General features: G+C 43.5%; 1 protein-coding gene across 1 annotated transcript in view; it reads left to right on the top strand.

The window, feature by feature from the left end:
* znf106a (zinc finger protein 106a) overlaps positions 1-20,728 on the top strand; it is a 94,092-nt gene that overhangs the window by 35,384 nt on the left and 37,980 nt on the right. The window contains exons 5-10 of the mRNA XM_043698332.2: positions 8,273-10,450; positions 11,374-12,067; positions 14,479-14,548; positions 15,783-15,937; positions 17,951-18,011; positions 18,893-19,240. Of these exons, the coding sequence (XP_043554267.2) occupies positions 8,273-10,450; positions 11,374-12,067; positions 14,479-14,548; positions 15,783-15,937; positions 17,951-18,011; positions 18,893-19,240 (3,506 nt within the window). The remainder of the gene's footprint in view (positions 1-8,272; positions 10,451-11,373; positions 12,068-14,478; positions 14,549-15,782; positions 15,938-17,950; positions 18,012-18,892; positions 19,241-20,728) is intronic.

Here is a 20,728-nt window from a genome sequence, read left to right as displayed (position 1 = left end):
CACAACACCCACAAACGGAGCAGAATAAGAACATTTTTCAAGCGTGCCATAACACACTGCGGCACCTCGAGCTCAATAAGAATACCTGCATAACATCTTCAGAAACAACAGGCACCCAAAAAAGCATAATCTACCGATACCTACACCAGAGACTACAACAGGAAGGCACAACACATCTGCACACGGTGTCATACATTAAGGACATATCAGAAATGACTACCAGACTATTCCTGGGTATAATGGTAGCCCACAAACCAACTACCACACTATGACAGTTATAAAGGATCTCCTACCCACAACCAACAGATTATTTATAAAATACCATGAAAAGACTGCCAAAAGCACTACATAAGGCATACAGGAAGGAAATTAGCCAGCAGAGTACACCAACACCCACTAGCCGTCAAGAGACATGAACACCTATCGTTTGATTTCATATACACTGATAATAAAGGACACCAATTCGACTGGGACAACGTATCCATCCTAGGACAAGCCAAACAGTGACATGCACGGAATTCCTAGAAGTTTGGCACTCAAACCGGGACTCCATTAACAAACATATAGAGTTGGACTCCATATACCAACCTTTAAGAAACAGAACCAGCAACAAAACCGGAAATGACACTACCATCCCCAATGTACCCATCACATAAATAGCAAGTGGGACAGAGCACCAATGCTTCACCAGAGGTACACTGATGAAGTTAGCTAGAATGGTGATGAAATGTCTGTGAACAAACTTACCAGCTCAACGAGCAAGTCAACACCCTCACAATGCCCTCTGATTGACCCGTCAGCTAAGGGGAACTGCTGCCCTCTATTCACCCTGTCCATACCCCTCGCAATCTTCTACAGCTCAATCATGTCCTCTCTCCGTCTTCTCTGCTCGAAAGAAAATAAACCAAGCCTATCTAGTCTTTCCTTATAGCTTAGTTTCTCAATCCCAGGCAATATCCTGGTGAACGTCTTCTGTATCCGCTCTAGTGCCATTCACATCCTCCTTGTAGTGAGTTGAACTAGATACAGTACTCCAGTTGTGGCTTGACCAATGCTCTGTACAATTCCAACATTACCACCTTGCTGTTATACTTCATGCCACGACTGATGAAAGCAAGTACAGTATCCCATGTGACATCTTAACTACTTATTCATTTGCCCTGCTGACTTCAGGGATCTGTGATTAATTGCCACAAATTCCCTCTGTTCTTCTAAGCTACTAAGTGTCTTGCCATTCATTAAATACTCCCTCATCTTGTTTCTTCTTCCAAATCTTACGCTTATCAGGGTTAAATATCATCTGCCAGTGGATGGCCCATCTAACCAACCCATCTACATCTTCCTGTAACATTCTGTAAACTTGCTGAACAATTTCCCCACATTTTCATTTATATTATTTATGTATATAAAAATAAGGGTCCCAGTGCTGATCCTTGTGATAGACTGTCACTCAAACTGACAGTACTGTATTACTAAGCCAGTTCCTGAGCCATCTCGCCATGTATCCCTTAATTTCACGTGCTTTAACCAGACAAGAGAACATTGATGTTGTCAGATTTAGAGGTAACATTTGTATGGAGGAGGATTTTGAGAGCAGATGAACTGAGGCCTGACAAATACAGGAATTATTTCAAAATTGGGAACAGGCAGTCTTAGTGATGGAGCAGGTATGCGGTTCCAAGCTGAGCTCAGGTTCAGCTTTCAATATCTGCCAGAGTTGAGGCATGGAGTTCTTGTTTAGAGAGCAGAGGGTAGGTACTGACACTTATGGCTTTGGTTTTCCCAATACTCAGTTGGAGACATCTCCTCATCTAACGGTGGACCCCTAACATGTCACATGACAAATTGGATACAGTACAATGATAGACTGAAGTGGTGAAGACACAGCTTGGGTGTGTTTAGTGCATTTGTGGAAGCTAATGCAGAATGAACTCCAAGGTTAAATGGCCTACTCTCATTTGTATGACTTCAGAAATACAGAGGGACAAGAGTTGATCTAATAGGCGTGGATTCTTTTAAGAGAAGTAAAAGTTTGTTTATATTGGTCAGTAAATCAGTAAGAAGGGGCATTCTGATTCATATTGAAATAAATTTCCGAAATTTATTTCAATATGAATCAGAATGCCCCTTCTTACTGATTTACTGACCAATATAAACAAACTTTTACTTCTCTTAAAAGAATCCACGCCTATTAGATCAACTCTTGTCCCTCTGTATTTCTGAAGTCATACAAATGAGAGTAGGCCATTTAACCTTGGAGTTCATTCTGCATTAGCTTCCACAAATGCACTAAACACACCCAAGCTGTGTCTTCACCACTTCAGTCTATCATTGTATCGTATCCAATTTGTCATGTGACATGTTAGGGGTCCACCGTTAGATGAGGAGATGTCTCCAACTGAGTATTCTCCAACAATAGAAGTCAATGAATAAGATTCACTTTTTTGAGCAAGTACTTTTTCTGCAACTGTGTCATGTTAGCATTGCATTCAACCTCCTCATTTTCTTACAAAGCATATTTCCTCCTTTTTGCACCATTAGATTTAAGTACTGTTGCTATCTGTTTTGCCACATTTACGATGTGGAAGTGCCGGTGTTGGGCTTGGTTGGACAAGGTCAGAAGTCGCATGACACCAGGTTATAGTCCAACAGGTTTATTTCAGATTACAAGCTTTCAGAGCACTGCTCCTCCTTCACTTCACCTGACGAAGGAACAGCACTCCGAAAACTTGTGATTTCAAATAAACCTGTTGGACTATAACTTGGTGTCTTGTGACATTGAGGAGAAAGTGAGGTCTGCAGATGCTGAAGATCAGAGCTGAAAATGTGTTGCTGGAAAAGCGCAGCAGGTCAGGCAGCATCCAGGGAACAGGAGAATCGACGTTTCGGGCATAAGCCCTTCCTCATTCCTGAAGAAGGGCTTATGCCCGAAACGTCGATTCTCCTGTTCCCTGGATGCTGCCTGACCTGCTGTGCTTTTCCAGCAACACATTTTCAGCCTTGTGACATTGCCGCATTTAACTCATGCTTTTCCTGCATTTTTCATTCAAGCTATTTGCAAGTTAATTTAAATGTTATGTTTTCCTCTTTATCTTCATAATTTTTAAATATACTTTTTAAACCAGCAGACAGAGTTTCTAACTCAAATGAAAGCAAACTACTGTGGGTGCTGGAGTACTAAAATGAAAATAGAGTGCTGGAGAAACTCAGCAGATCTGGCAGCACATGTCTTCGGAAGAAGTTGTCCATGGAAGTGTCACTGGACTCTGTACGTTAATTCTGTTCCTTTCTCCATGGAATCTGCCTGACCTGCTAAGTTTCTCCAGTCCTTTCTGTTTTTATGTTAGAGTTTCTAACTCTTCTGGACCATCTTCAGAAACATCATTATTAGCAGCAGATTCACAAAATTCTGTTCAGTCACTCGGCTTTCCCTGTCAGACCTTATGTTCAGCTACTTCCCAGGGATCCACACCAACATTCTCTCTAACTTTGCTACTCAGTTGGCCATCAACTTCTAAAAGTGGAAGTCAATGCATCGTCACATGGAACCTTGGAATGGCAACCTAGAGGGGATGTGATCCACATCTTCAGTGGCAAATGACGTAAACGGAATCAGGACCAGTGACTAGGTCATGGTTTAGTTTAGGCTGCACTGTGGCCAACACCACTGTTAAATGATTAATGTGTATGAGATTCAAGTGTACCTTTTTAAACTCTCACCAAACAACAAAGCACCATGTGTTGCAAAGAAATGTAAATAAGAAATGCAAGTACACTAGGGAGAAGCCCTGGGGTGTAGCTTTCCAAGTAGTGACTGTTTTTAGAATTTTGTACAGACCTTTTTCCCTGTATTTTAATTGCATGTTGCTGTCACTTTCAGCTCTGATATTTTTTACAAGGCTGTTCTCTTTGTCGTTTATTAACCCAATTGCAACAAATTTGATTAGGCTCTAATCCAGTTCAGTTTTCTGGGAGTAGCCTGAAATTGTGCTTCAACTACTTGTACTATACAGGAATGGCTGATGTAAAGGGTACAACAAACAGTGTATGCACAGATGGATCAAGATGGCAATCTTAAATGGCAGTGTCCTATATCCTGCATTAAGTGTGTACATTCTGTTTAAATTAAGCCTGTACAATGGAGAGTTAAATAATTGCCTTCAATATCTTGAATCAATATCTTTGCATTTAGTGAACTATCTGGAGAGAAATGCATATCGTCGACCACTGGTTTCTCTGCCACCCCTGTATCTCTAAGGAAAACAATTGGCTTTCCTCTCTTGCCATACAAGAGTGTGATACTACCATTAAAGAGAATACTCCTATAAATTTCTGTAACCCAGTATTTTCTAGGAACAGTATTTTCTAGGCAGGGACATTGTCAGTACAAATATTACAGTTTTATTGGTCTTCCAACATTCAGCCTTCATGTGTAGCTTTTCATGTTATCCCCTGAAACTAAATTTGTATAGTAGGCTATTTTGTAAAATTATCTGAAGCATGTCCAATCTCCTGTGGAGACCATTTAAGTCCTGCGCAACCTCTCATTTGATCCAGCAGAAGTAACCAGTGGTCTACATGTAGATTTTTAAACTTTTACTCCGTCAAACCAAAATAAATGCAATTGTATCTGTAGGAATTGTACAGTTGGATGGCACAGTGGCTCAGTGGTTAGCACTGCTGCCTCACAGCACCAGGGTCCCAGGTTTGATTCCAGCCTTGGGCAAGTGGCTGTGTGGAGTTTGCACATTCTCCCAGTGTCTGTGTGCGTTTCCTCTGGGTGCTCCAGTTTTCTCCCACAGTCCAAAGATGTGCAGGTAATGTGAATTGGCCATGCTAAATTGCCCGTAATGTTAGGTGCATCAGGCAGAGTTTGGGTGGGTGTGGACTGGTTGGGCCAAAGGGCCTGTTTCCACACTCTAGGGAATCTAATCTAAAGAAATATAATTACTATAGATAAATCTCTGAAATGTCTCAAGTATTTCCATTGGCATATATGGCAATCACCTCGGCCACAAAGTCTTTCGAACCCCTCTTCTTTCCAGGTGGAGTTTTCTGTAATCCCATCTGACAACAAATTTCTTACTCCCACATTTCCATATTCGAATGTCTGCCAAAAGGTGCATCCTTTGGGATCTTTCACAACCCTGCTCCCAGAATCAGTTGTTTTGGATGTCTTCCAGCTGTGCACTACTATCCACCTTGGGTGTTTTTTATTCAGCTTCTCCATCACTACCAAACTGTCCATCCTGTGCTTAAAAAAATTAACTTTGAATCTTACCTTTTCTGTCTATTGGGTAAAATTTGACTATGCTTCCATTTCCATAGCCAATCTGAGCCACAGGCTGATTTCTTAGACGTCATGGCCAGGAATTCCAATTTTCAATTCCCTCTCTCAGAAACTGGGAGCTGTAGTTTCTGTTTCAGTAAGAGACTCTCACGAAGATAAACACGATGTTTGAAGCTACAGTAAGTGCAGACAACTGTTTAAAATCTGCAAACCTGCCAGATATTGACAGGAACAACTATGTACACTGTCGCAGTGTACTTCATGGTGTTACACTTCCCCTAGAATTATAACTTTTTGAAAGAGATGAATCTTCCTAATGATGATAAAAAGGTTGAAGGACAATATTTTCAAACCTTTACTGCAACAGAGATTAAAAATAGGAGACTAAATATTAATTGGGGTGGCACAGTGGCTCAGTGGTTAACACTGCTTTCTCACAGCGCCGGTGGCCCAGGTTCGATTCCCGTTTTGGACAACTGTCTGCGTGGGTTTCCTCCTGGTGCTCCGGTTTCCTCCCACAGTCCAAAGATGTTGAGGTCAGGTGAATTAGCCATGCTAAGTTGTCCATAGTGTTAGGTGTCTTTATCAGGAGTAAATATATGGGACTGGGTCTGGGTGGGTTGTTCTTCGGAGGGTCGGTATGGACTCGTTGGGCTAAAGGGCCTGTTTCCATGCTGTAGGGAATCTAATTTAATCTAATCTAATTAAAAGGCAAATTATATGCAAATCATAATATAAAAGGTTATGTTTTGCATTTAACAACACAACCAAAGTATGTCTTATACACTTTTACCTAACATCACGCTTTTGGCAAAGATGTTGTATGAAAAGATAATTGGCTGTTAGTAAGGATCACCTCTCTGCTACACTCCGTCAAATCCCTTAATGTCCTGTGATATGCATTCCCCTCCACTTGTGTTTTCCTGGAGCCAAATAACATCAACATGAATGAATTCCTGTCTCCCTCAGGTTATAAGTGATAATTTGGAATTGCAGAGGTCCCATATCGGACCCCTTTAGAAGGTTTTGTCATAGACCCACGGGGTCATACAGCACGAAAACAGACCTTTTGGTTCCACTCATCTATCCTGACCATAATCCCGAACTGAACCAGTTTTACCTGTCTGCCCTTCCAAATATTTCTTATTCATGAGTTTATCCAAATGTCTTTTAAACATTGTAACTGTACCCGCATCTACCACTTCCTCTGGAAGTTCATTCCACAGACGAGTACTGTGTAAAACAAACGTTGCCCCTTGTGTCTTTTTTAAATCTTTCTCCTCTCACTTTAAAAAATATGCCCCCTAGTCTTAAAATCTCCAACCCTCGGGAAGAGGCACCTGCCTTTCACCTTATCCATATGCTCAATGTTTTATAAACCTCTATAAGGTCACTCTCCTATACCCCGATGGCAAAAGTCTATCCAACTTCTCTCTTTAACTCAACCCCTCTATTCCCAGCAACATCTGGGTAAATTCTGAACCCTCTCAGCTTAATAATATCCTTCCAAAGCAGGGCAACCAGAACTGAACACACTACTCCAGAAGAGGCCTCACCAAGGCCCTGTACAATCCTCAACATGGCGTCCCAACTCCTATACTCAATGGTCTAAACACTGAAGGCCATCATGCTAAATGCCTTCTTTACAACCCCATCTACATGTGATACAAACTTCAAAGAAATATATACTTGAGCCCCTAGTGTTCTCTGTTTTGCAACACCACGACAGCCCTACTTGTAATTGAATAAGTCCTGCCCTTGTTTGTTTCACCAAAATGCAATACCTCACATTGGTCCAAATTAAATTATACTTTCCACTCCTCAGCCTATAGAACATAGAATAATAGAGCGCAGAACAGGCCTTTCGGCCCTCAATGTACGCCGACCTGTGAACTATTCTTAGCTCGTCCCCCTACGCTATCCCATCATCATCCATGTGCTTATCCAAGGATTGTTTAAATCTCCCTAATGTGGCTGAGTTAACTACATTGTCAGGCAGGGCATTCCACGCCCTTACCACTCTGAGTAAAGAACATGCCTCTGACATCTGTCTTAAATCTATCACCCCTCAATCCCAGTTAATCACATCTCTTTGTGTCTTCACCATCCACAATACTACCAGTTGTCAGTTCAAGTTAAACTTCTCTACATTGAGAAGTTATTTTTGCTCGTTACTGTTTTGAACAGAACAGCGAAGATTTGTCAGGTGGAGAGTTTCAACTCTTCGACCTGTATCTCATTAGTACCTGTGCTCTGTTCTGTGGGATACTATGAAAGGTGTTAAAACTAGCATTCCATTGCAATGGATTTACACTTGAGTTTCTCTCCTCATGGCATGAGATCACATGGGTATTTCTCCAAACTGAGGTGTTTATCAGGAATGGCAAGTACATGTTTCTTTCTACAGTTCTCCGAAGTAGTTTTGAGTTGAAATTAAATTGTAAAACATAGCCATCTTGCAAATTTCACTGTTTCGCGTCAATAGAGAAGTGGTAAGAAGAGTGGAACATATGACTGTAGAAGAGGCTAAAGATTTAGACAAAAAGATGGGTATTTAGAGTTTTTTTTTTAAAGAAAAGGGCATCTTGGCAGGCAAGTATGTTTGCAGAGCAAGAGCTAACTCGGTCACCAGTGGTCGGGTGCAGGGAATTGGGGAATGTGCACAGTCACAATGAAAGCCAAGGACAGGAAATCTAACTGAGATTAGAGGAGGTTTCAAGAGGTGACAACTGTTTTAACATAGAGAATTTAGAACATGGAATGATATACATTAGTTATTGCTGAACAGAAATGATCATATTTAGAGGGGAATAGATCAATATTTGGAAAGGAAAAATGAAATGTGATGGAAAAGGGGCTGGAAATGATTTAGTAGATAACTACAGTTGAAGAGCTGGTGAAGGTATGACAGGCTGAATGGTGTCCCTGTACGCTCTAATTGCTGTAATTCTGTCTGACCGCTTCCGTTTTCTTTTCATGCAGAAAGAATGATACTTCAACAACATGGAACAGAGCAACAGAAAATGATGACAGGCAGCACAGGAGGCCACGAGAAGATCGACAGGCATACCCTGAACCCATGAGCAAGTATAATCCGTCCCCATGGCATCATGAAAAAGGAGAGTGTAACTGGGATTGGGAGTCACGAGATTATGGAAACTCCAGATCAAACAATTTTCAGTATTGCCATTGGAAGACCAATTCAGGGGCTCCTTGGCACTCACCAAGGGGATCTTATAATTGGCATTCACATGGTACAGGAGGCTCGCCACAGTGGTATTCCAACTACAACTGGCATTCCAGTGGATCAGGGGGAGTGTCTGGCTGGCACTCCCAAAGCCAGAGTGGAGCACCCAACTGGAACACCAATGTCAGCAACAATGGGGACAATCCATCTCAGTACATGACCACTTGTCCGAATGCGAGATTCCAGCCTTGTGTATTAAACAATATGGCGAAACTGCGCAAGCTGAATAAAAAAGAGGCTAAAAGAGACCGGTATATCTGGGAGAACACACAAAACTGGAGGCGGACAGCTGATGGCAGAGGAGCAGCGTTGGCACAGAGGGACCCCGGTGACAGGTGGAACCTGGGTGATGGCCCATTCCAGGGCTACATGGATTTCACTAGAGATGATGTGACAAATCAAGGAATGATGATGTTTGACCCACAGGATGGCAAACTGAGTAAAGAAGACCAGAACGGGGGGAAAGGGTCGAGCCCCTCAAGAGATAAGAAACATCGGTGGGCCCCTTATCGGTCTCATAAATCTGCAGAGGTACCTGTGGCAGCCCGAGATCCCGGGTCTAAACAAAAAGGCAATGATGATTCCATGAAAGGTAGTATGTTGCAAAAACCGAAAGAACTAGAAACGGAACATGAGGGCAGCGCTGCCTCTGTCCCTGGGAAGACAAGTGGCAGCCTGAATGGCTGTGAGAATTCTCTGAATCAGCAAGCAGGTGCCTCTGAGAATGGAACCAAAATAATGGACAAAGATGGGAATCGGGTTCCTGGTACACTTCGCACCAAATCATTTCCTCCTCCTGAATTCACACCGTGTGCATCAAATTTAGATCCGACAAGTCTTTTGAAAGAAAATAAATCTTCGTGTAGCACAGAAAGTGGGAAGTCCCTGAGCAAACCCGGTTTAGAAACACAGAGCTGCTCACCATTCAGTAATGCCATACTACAGCCAAATAGCCCACTTACTGCATCGGGAGCTCCACTTTCAACACAATCTAGCCGAAGCCTGACTATACAACCTTCGCTGGATGTGCCAAACAGTACCGGTAAATACCAGCTGGACAGCAGTTTGAGTGAAGAGCTCAGGCGTGCCAGAGAAGCTTTGAGATGCAGTCAGACTGAAGCTGTGAAGTGCAGCCAGCAGGAAGCTTGTACAGAGTCCACAGAGATTAACTGGAAAAATAGAAACAATAAAACAGCTTGCAAGTCCCCCCCAGCAACGGCTAGTGCAAATCCAAACATGGCAGAAGCTCGATTAGGCTGCAAAGCAATTGGTGAAGAGGAATTTACTGACATCTCAGAAGAAACAAAACAAACTATGTGTGTAGACTCTGCCAACATTTGTTCAGGTCAGGGGCAACTACGTTTCAATCCATTGAAGCAGGAAATGGCTGTGTTATATTCTCAGAATGGTGATGGTGTGAATTGCGAACTTTCAGCTGCAAAAGGAGCATTTAAGGCCACCTCAGCTGCAGGAAGCAGTGTTCATTCACCTACCACCTTCTCCTTTGCAATGATTGAAACCAAAAGTGATAATGAGATTCAAAGCACTGCTTATGGCAAGACCAGTGATAATTGTTCCTCCGACTCAGAGCTGCAGAACGGGGGTCCTCAAAACTCCAACCATCTCCTCTCGGAGCTCAACAAACTTGGGCTTCCCACCTCGATACAGAGAGACCTGACCCGCCACATCAACGCAAAGGCAAGGCCTGGGACGCATGTCCCTGAACCGAACCTCAATATTGCCCGCAGAATTCGGAGCATTGGGAGCCAAAGAAAGAGTGAATCAGAAAAGGAATCTGGCCTAAAACCAACCTTGCGCCAGCTGTTGAACGTATCACGGCGTCACCTCAACTGGGATCAAGTCATTCAACAGGTCGCGAAGAAGAAACAGGAGCTTGGGAAGGGTTTGCCGAGGTCAGTACTGAAAGAAATTGTTCGTTTTCTCTTTAGTTCTTATAATCTGTCTAGTCTGTCAATAACTTGGTGATCTTGTCTTGGCCATGCACACTCTCTGATGTAGCTGGGCTATTAAGTACAGTCAGGTCATTCTTATCCCAATGCTCAACAGTTATGTGAAAGCATTCTCAGGTGCTCCAAAAAGTCTTAGCATCTTCTTATCTCCTAAGTTGGAATAGTTAGTTGAGTATCATTTTATTGAAGACCATTCATCATGAGTGGGGTGTAGTTAAGTTCTTCTGCTTGATTTCCTGAGCACAGTGAGATGCTCAAAGGGATGAGCTCAATCTCAGGATCAAATTAATCAAAACTAGGATTTGGTAGCTCATTGCTTTGAGTAAAGTGGTGCAGCAGGGAGAATTGGGTGGAGATGAAATGGTTCCTCAAAGACAGGAACCTGGAGGGGCTCTGACACCATGTGGTAGTACTTGGGAATTGATTTGGACGGGTTTTCTCCAGTAAAAGCTTCTCACTGTTATACAATGATTTGAACTATGTGTCTGGATTTTTGTCCCCCAGCTGTACTTGCCAGTCTGAACATCTCTAGGTGACTGGGCACGTGTGGACTGCTGTTGAGTCTGGGTTTGGATTTCTCTCCCAATTAGACACGCCTCTGTCTTCCCGAGCATTCACTTGCTTTTCCTTTGTTCCCCCTCTCCCACACCATCTCCACCCTCTGTCCTTTCCCCACTCTTTCTTGTTCACTGTCCCTTTCCCCACCCCTTGCCCTATATTGTTTCCAGATCTCTGAATATTTCCTTATCCACATCCCACATGAGGGATCGGTGCCTGTAACTGTACATGGACATATTGGTTTTGACTTTGCTGTTGGACTCTGCCTGGGCACAGCTTGTGGATTTGCAATGTGGTTCTTTTTCTAGGTTTGGGATTGAGATGGTTCCTTCCGTGCAAACTGATCTGGAAGCTCTGGAGCTGGATGAAGATGAAAATTTATCCTCTCTGGAAGGTTTTCAGTGGGAAGGGATCTCCATCACTCCAAATGGAACTGTCCGGAAGCGCAGCCTCTCTGAAAGCAGTGTGGTCACAGACAGGAGGTCGATTTACAGCCTGTTTGGCGACGAGGGGAAAGACTCTGGGGGAGTCCGAGCCAGTGAACGTGCACCCAGCATTCCAAGCAGCCAGCTATCTGCTGCGCCTCCGGGAACAAACTCACAGGCCTCCCAGGAGAAACCAGCCAACCGCAACAGTCCTGCCTTCCCCAGTCCAGTCCAGTTCAGCGGCAGTGGTGTCAACGCTATGCCTGATACGAGCACTTGCACCCGGGATGTTCCCTTCGTGAAGACTGAGCGGACTTCACAGTCGCCCCTGGAGTTCGAACGTGTTTCCACAATAAACAGTGGCCCGGGGAAAAAGTGTCCCAACTCCACTAGCGATGACCCCTGTGGGCAGAACACTGCTACGACAAGCCAAAGGTCCAAGGTGTTCTCCCAGCAGAGTTCTTCAGCTGCAGTACAAGGACCGAATGCAGCAGAAGGGGCAACTGATAGCAGCTACACATCTGGAGGGGAACTCAATGACGCTCAGACCCTGGGGAAGAAAAGAAGAGCAACAACTGTAAGTTAAATACTACTCACTACATTCAGTAGAATTACACAGAAACAGATTATTAGCTGATCCAATGGCTAGTCCCCAAGAGTCTTCTGTTATTTTCTCAAATTCTTTTAATTTATCTTCCTCTTGAGTTTATGCCCTTTGCCTCTACTCCATGTGGTTGTGAATTCCATGTTTTAACCACTGTCTGGGGAAAAAACATTCCTCTTGAATTGATTTTATTGATGTAGAATCCCTGCTGGATTTAGTAATGGCAGGAGAAGATGAGCTTTCACTGGCTTCCCGTTTTAGACATTTATCCCCTCACAATTCACTTACACTAAGGACCTCACTCCATGACGTGTACTCATCCTGAGGAAAACCATCGTAACCACTGTCCTCTACTTAGATTGTTATTTGACTAATACTTGGGGGGCTTGAACTAATAATCCAGCAAATGGAGTGTTAAGTCTCAGTCATGATGTTTTCAGAATCTGAATTTGGTTCAAAAAGATAAAATCTGTAAATAATGTCAGCAATAGTGAGAATCAAGCAGGTGATTTATGTTAAAAGTCCACTGATTCATTCATGGTCCTTTTATGTTTACTTAACCTTTTCCTAAATCAACCTGTACAGATGTTATTACGCACCTCTGGAGCAGATGAGACATTTGAACTCTGGCCTCCCAGATCGGAGTATGGCTACTGCCACTGCGTCACAAGAGGGCCCTACTAGCGAATCTTTAGGGGAGAAGCCATAGTGCTAAGGGTTTAGATAGAAAGGAATTCAAGTGTGTACAAGAAAAATTTCTGATTCTATATTTGAATCAAGTGCAAAACTTGACCTGCTGTTGGGAAATAAGGCAGGACAGGTGACTGAGGTGTCAGTGGGGGAGCACTTTGGGGCCAGCAAGCATAATTCTATTAGTTTTAAAATAGTAATGGAAATAAATAGACCTGATCTAAAAGTGGAAGTTCTAAATTGGAGGAAGTGAATTTTGATGGTATTAGGCAAGAACTCCATGTGGTTGTGAATTTTATGTTTTAACCACTGTCCGGGGCGGCACGGTGGTTAGCACTGCTGCCTCATAGATCCAGAGACCCGGGTTCAATTCCCGCCTCAGGCAACCGTCTGTTGGAGCTTGCACATTCTCCCCGTGTCTGCGTGGGTTTCCTCCGGGTGCTCCGGTTTCCTCCCTCAGTCCAAAGGTGTGCAGGTTAGGTGAATTGGCCATGCTAAACTGCCCATAGTGTTAGGTGAAGGGAAAATGTAGGGGAATGGGTTGGTGTGGACTTGTTGGGCCAAAGGGCCTGTTTCCACACTGTTAGTAATCGAATCTAAACTCCCAAAAGCTGGTTGGGGGCAGATGTTTGCAGGTAAAGGGATGGCTGGAAAATGGGAGGCCTTCAGAAATAAGTTAATGAGTCCAGAGACCGTATATTCCTGTTAAGGTGAATGGAAGGCTGGTGGTGTATGGAATGCTGGATAACTAAAGAAATTGAGGTTTGGTTAAGAAAAAGAAGAAAGCGTATGTCAGGTATAGACAAGATAGATCAAATGAATCCTTCGAAGAGTATAAAGGCAGTGGGAGTATAATTAAAAGGTAAATCAGGAGGGCAAAAAGGGGACATGAGATAGCTTTGGCAAATAGAGTTAAGGAGAATCCAAAGGGTTTTTACAAATGCATATATTTTTGAGGGATATGGGTCGGGTGCTGGCAGGTGGGACTAGATTGGGTTGGGATATCTGGTTGGCATAGATGAGTTGGACTGAAGGGTCTGTTTCCATGCTGTACATCTTTGTGATTCTATGACTCTCTAACTGACCTGGTCTGGTGTTCGTGACTCCAGTCTCACACCAGCATGACAGATGTTTAACTGCCATCAGAAGCCATCTGACAAGCCAGTGGCAATCCAAAAAGGCCCCAGAGCCACATCTGAGGGCAGCAATGAAAGAGTGGGCCTGACCAATGACACCCACATCTCATTAATCTTTTCCAAAGGCTTTTTGCAACTAGCCCTCCTCAATGCTATCTGACCCTGATGATTCTGAAAGTGTTTATTGTTCTGTCCCTGTTGTGTCTTCATCTGACAGCCTAGATGTTGAGGATTGGATAGCTTTCAGCAACATTTCAGCCAAGTCTGAATGAGTCGGCCTCAACTTCTTGCACCCTTCCCAGTAACAATCTCAGGAGCTCTGCCTACTCAACCTTTATAATCAGCTAGCCATTGAGGCTGAGGCGAAGATCTACTAATTCAATCCAGATTGTTATCAGACCCAGACCTTCCAGTCCGGAAGGAGTACTGTTGACAAATAATTACACTAACTATCAGGCCGGGCTATACAGTGCAGAGGATGATGGATTTGGAGATGACCTCGGCAGTAAAGTGTGTTGAATAATTGAGTGGATGTATTGACATTTTATGTTTGTGTAGGATGTTCTGTCTCCAGAGGTCCCTTGCTTGGAAAGGAAAAATAAGAGAAGAAAACTCAAGAGCAAAAGAGGTGAGTGTGGAAACTGGTAGAACCTAGTGGTTCTGTTGTAATTGTCCCAGTACTCTCAAATCCTCACTTGTTTGTCAGGCCTCTATCTTATTTCATTATGTATATTTTCTAAGCAGTCTGTTCAGAGATGTTACTACACACCTCTGGAGTAGGTGGGACTTGGCTCAGCAGAAGGGATACTACCTCTGCATCACAAGAAACCTTGTTTGGTGAGGTTCTTGTGCTGAATTCTCCTTGACCCCAGTCTGAGCAATTAATGAGCAGCTCCGTTCAAGGCTTTGGACACTTGTGTTTAATTCACAAGTGTAAGACTGAACTAGCAATGACCTGCTGTTTTAATGCTTCACACTGCTCTGACCCCTCTGTGCTCAATCTCCTGCATTACTGCAGTGAAGGTCAACAGAAACTTGGGGGGCTGCCTTCAATTAGAAGGTTCTACAGCTTTATGGGCTCAACATCTTGAGCTGTCAGTTTCAAATCACAATGACTGCTCCCATTTCTTTTAGACATTGGTTTTGCTGTTGCTATTTAAGCCTTCTCAAGACTCATTGTTTCCGTCCTCTCTATCCTTGTGCCATCATATTTTTGTTCTCACTCTCTTGTCTGCCACCCTAACACAGGACCTCCCCTTTCTTCTTTGTGTGCACCTTTCCTGCCTCTGATGTTTCTTGTAACCTGTCACATGTCTCAATTTTTTCCAGATTAACCAAAGGATTATAAACCTGAAATGAGAATCTGTTCTTCTCCTTACGGATGCTGCCTCACCTGCTGAGTATTCCCAGCATTTATTTTAGTTTTCCAAACTCTGCCCATTTGGATTTTGTACCAGCAGTTAGCAGGATCTCTCGCTGTTGGGGAGTACTCTATAAGCAGAGAATGGGAGGCTCACAGTTCAGGTAGAGCCCTAGAAGTATGGGACTTTATAGTACGCTAGGAGGTCAGTGTACTGATCAGGCCTCTTTTAAAAAAAAAACTACCACTCAATCCCCTACCATGCTACCACTCATTAACTGCGACAAAGCTGTTAATTCCAGTATCCAGCTCTACAATCATAAAAGATTTATACTGTGTCTGAATATGACACAATGTTACCCCAACTCTTGAAGACATTGAGCACCTGGCAACTGATTCGGATGCTTCATTTTGATATGGAATGCTGTTCTATATGTACCATCCTCAGTGAGTGCCATGTTCAAGTGGGTCAGGATTCAGACTGTTGATTATCTAATTCCAGAAAGGTGCCAGGTGGACCAGTTGCTGAGCATTTCATTACGAGAGGATGAGTTAAACAAAGCCCTGCAAAGTTTGGATGGTAACCTGCTGCAGGCACGTGCTACGCTCCAGGCTGCCTACATTGAGGTTCAAAAGCTGTTGGTTCTCAAACAACAGGTACTTGCTATGTTGGAATAAAAATATCTTCTGGATTAAACCAGTGAATGGGATGTGACATTGGATAAGATCTAAGAATGGGATATAATGTTTGTGAAACTCTCCCACATATATGAATACTTGATAATATGAAGGGGCAGGTAGTTCAATGCTTGATGATGGGTATGGTGTTTAACAAATGTGCACTCACTGTGCATGTATCAACTCAACAAAATAGATGACAGCCGCTCGCTGGTTTATTTCTCAGGGCAATACCTTGACCAATCAGAGTCAGCCTGCCTGTTAACTGTCATAACCATTGTCTAGGGCAACTCCATGGCAAACTCCTTTAGTCTATTTGCCAATCAATCAAAACTGTCCACATATGGTATAGTGATGACCTCAAAACTATTGCTAATTATTGTAAAAGAACCCAAATGCTTCACTAATGTCATTTCTAGAAGGAAGTCTGTCTACACGTGACTTCAGACCCACAGTACTGAATCTTATCAGACTCTGAAATGGCCCAGCGAGACATTAGATTGTATCAACTGATAAAAAAATTGAAATAATGCAATAGATACAGATGGACCACCTCAAACTGGAAATGATAATGGCAAACACAGCCTTGTCAATCCTGCAAAGTCCTTCTTAATAATGTTTAGGGGCTAGTTCCCAAATTGGGAGAGCTGTCTTTCAGACAAATCAAGCAACAGCCTGACATAGTCGAACTCAGGGAATTGTACCTTGCAAAATCCCAGTGAACACTATCACCATCCCTGTATATATCTGTCCTGTTGATTGCTGGTTCAGTCATATCTATTGCAAAGAAAAATTGTTGCGGTTGTTGGGAGTCAATCATCTCAGCTCCAGGACTTTTTGGTAGCAATTCTTCAGGGAAGTGTCCTAGGCCTAATTGCGTTCAGCTGCTTCATCAATAACTTTCCCTCCATCATAAGGTCAGAAATGAGGATGTTCACTGATTGCTCAATGTTCACCCTTCATGACTCCTCAGGGATTGAAGCAGTCCATTTTCAAATGCAGCATGATCTGGACAATATCCAGACTTGGGCTGACAAGTGTCAAGTAACATTTGTATTGTTCAAATGCTAGGCAATGACTATCTCCAACAAGAGAAAAACTAATCATCTTAACAGTCAATGGCATAATCATCACTGAATTCCCCACTATCAACAACCTTTAGTTACAAACTAAAATGGATTTGCCACTAGGGTTTATAAGAGCAGATCAGAGGCAGGAATCCTGTTGTAAGTGATTCACATCCTGATGAACAAAGCCATCTACAAGGCACAAGTCAGGAGTGTGATGGAATACTCCCCACCTGCCAGGATGGGTGCATTTCCAACAATACTCAAGATGATTGACACTATCCAGGATAGAGCAGCCTGCTTGATTGGCACCACATCCACAAGCATTCACTCCTTTCACCACCGACAGTCAGCAGCAACAGTGTGTACTTTTATCTACAAAATGCATTGCAGAATTCAGCAGGGTCATTAGACAACACCTTCCCAACCCACAGCTATTTCCGTCTCGAAGGACAGCAAATACATGGAAACCTTCATTTTCATGTTTCTATTCAAGACATCCACTATCCTGATATGGAAATATATTCATTTAGTGTCTCTGGGTCAAAATTCTGGATTTCCTTTCCTTAGGGCATTGTGGGTCTATCTGCAGCACGTGGACTGCACTGGTTCAAGATGAACCATGACCTTCTCAAGGAGAAAGTGAGGTCTGCAGAGGGCAACTAGGAACTGGCATAAATGCTGGCCCAACCATCCCATAACTGAATTTTTTTTTAAAAACTCTCTTTACATTAGTAACTCTTACTAATTCCTGATTATCCTGATGAGCACAAGACATAAAGATGTAACAAAATGCCTCTTCCTTGCAGTTTTACACATTTGGCTTTATTTCCCAATGGAATGCCTCATGCAAGGTTCCAGTGTTCACAGTATGCTGGGAACGCTGTTACTTTTTATCACAGGTCCCTTTTTATCTTCTGTACAGATCACTCTGGAAATGAGTACTTTGAGGAGCAAGAGAATTGAAATCCTTCAAGGACTACAAGGTGTGTTTCATTTAAAAGACTTGCACCAAAGATTTCAGTGCAGAATCCAAGCTGACACTCTTCGTACAGTGCTGCTTAGAGGTCTGATTCCAAGATAGCTCTCACTCAGGGTTCAAATCAGGCATCACATTTGTGCCCATTGATTAGTAGACTAGGAGGTGATATTGGGAAAGAGGTATTGGGAGTGAGGCTGAAGGGGGGAAATGTGGGGCTTGGGGGTGCAAGGTGGAGTACAGAGAGCTTTTAGATTAGATTCCCTACACTATGGAAACAGGCTCTTTGGCCCAACAAGTCCACACCGACCCTCTGAAGAGTAACCCAACCAGACCCATTCCCCTACCCTATATTTACCCCTGACTCATGCACGTAACCCTGTGGGCAATTTAACATGGTTAATTCACCTGACCTGCACATTCTTGGATTGTGGGAGGAAACTGGAGCACCCAGACGAAACCCACGCACACACGGGGAGAATATGCAAACTCCACACAGACAGTTGCCTGAGGTGGGAATTGAACCCGGGTCCGTGGCACTGTGATGCAGCAGTGCTAACCACTGAGCCACCATGCTACCCACAAGGAAGAAGCCATAGAAGGATGGGATAGGGTTGGTATTGGTTCCTGTTTGGGAGAGGAATCCACTGGGAGTGGGGACAAGTAGGGTGTTCTGTTGGGAGAGGGAACAGGAATAAGATCTCTTACAGAGATTCTGTTGATAGAGAGGATGGGCAGGCGTAGATGGATAATTCAGCTAGTCAGCTGGCTGATGTCAGTGGAAGGCAGGCTGTTCACAATATTGCTGCCCGTTTTCCTAGAAGTTATCAGGGACTGTGTCTGTGATTGATGCTGCATTCCTGACAGAATCTTTGTGGTCTTCTTCAGAATCATATGATTCTACTGGGGAGCGACTGCCGCTCAGTCCAGCCACTGAAAGGAGCAGCAACAACAAGCTGCACGTTGGATTGACTGAGCTCAATTTGCAGACCTCATTCTCGCCACCCTTGTTGAACAACTCATCCCTTGGCTCCAGCTCCATCTCCCGGCCACACAACATCAAAACATCCTCTGCCATCCAGACCTCTATGGAGAAAGCAATGCCAGACACTTCCATTAAGCAAGAGCCTGTCTCTCCAAAAAGGACGGAAGAGAATGCGAAAGACCCCTGGGTGCCAAGCAGTGGTTTCCATTCTGCCTCATCGCAGTTGGCACTTCCAGGAGCTCACAACAAAGGTACAGGGTTGGGATAAAGGAAAATATGTGCATTGATGATGCAGCACTTTCATAAGCTTAAGCATTGAACCATGCATGCGCCTGGGCATTGCAATGTTGATGAAATATTTTATGCTGTCACTGAATTTGGGGAACATGGCAAAACAATTTGTACACTTCAAGATCTCACCAATAGCTATGTGATCGATGAGCGGATAATCTGTTCCGGTGATCCTAGTTGAAAGATAAATATTGGTCAGGACACTAATGTAAATACTCACCTACCTATTCTATGAAATGGTGTTTTTACATCCACTTGAGAAGGCAGGCCAGACCTCTCTTTAATGTAAAAAACCGAAAGAACTGTGGTTGCTGTAAATCAGAAACAAAAATAAATTGGTGGAAAAGCTCAGCAGATCTGGCACCATCTGTGGAGAGAAACCTGAATTAACATTTTGGGTTCTGAGGAAGGGTGACTTGACCCGAAAAGTTAACTCTGACCTCTGTCCACAGATGTTGAAGTTAACTGATCACTTAGCTTTCGGTTTACTGCTCCCCTCTCTTCATGGTTAGGGCCTGTAGCCAAAATCCTGAGTTTAACTGCAGTCTTGAACAGTGAAGCCAGAGAAATCGGTTAACGTTTCGGGTCTGGTGACTCTCAGAACTGATGGCAGCGCAGAAAAATGACCGTTTATATGCAGAAGATAGGGTGGGGGGAGGGGATGAGGCGTAAGTGATGATGGGGGATAGAGTCCAAAGCTAGAGAAGAACAATTGAACAGACAAAGGAGTGGATAACAATCTGGTAGGAGGGTAACTATCTAGTTATGAGGACTGTCAGTGGCGAACAATGGGTTGTGCGTTATACAGAAACAAAGAAGATAAAAGCAGGAGGAAACCATCTGGCCCCTTAGCCTGCTCCACCTTTCGTGGAACATAGCAGCGCAGTACAGGCCCTTCAGCCCTCGATGTTCTGCCGCCCTGTAAAACCAATCCGAAGCCCATCTAGCCTACACAATTCCATTCTTGTCTGTATACCTACCCAATGACCACTTAAATGCCTGTAAAGTTGGTGGGTCTATAACTGTTGCAGGCAGTGCATTCTACACCCCTACTACTCTCTGAGTAAATAAACTACCTCTGACATCTGTCTTATATCCATCACCCCTCAATTTAAAGCTATACCCCCTCGTGCTAGCCATCACCATCCTCGGGAAAAGGCTCTCCCTGTCCACCCTACCTAACCCTCTGATTATCTTGATTTGGAGATGCTGGTGTTGGACTGGGGTGTACAAAGTTAAAAATCTCACAACACCAGGTTATAGTCCAACAGGTTTAATTGGAAGCACACTAGCTTTCGGAGTGACACTCCTTCATCAGGTGATAGCGTCGCTCCGAAAGCTAGTGTGCTTCCAATTAAACCTGTTGGACTATATCCTGGTGTTGTGTGATTTTTAACTCTGATTATCTTGTATGTCTCAATTAAGTCACCTCTCAACCTTCTTCTCTC

This window comes from Chiloscyllium plagiosum, unplaced genomic scaffold (assembly GCF_037043375.1).
Source record: "Chiloscyllium plagiosum isolate Xiang-an unplaced genomic scaffold, Cpla_swu_hap1 HiC_scaffold_8, whole genome shotgun sequence".
Classification (NCBI taxonomy): Eukaryota; Metazoa; Chordata; class Chondrichthyes; order Orectolobiformes; family Hemiscylliidae; genus Chiloscyllium; species Chiloscyllium plagiosum.
This window is presented reverse-complemented; position numbering and strand designations above follow the sequence as displayed.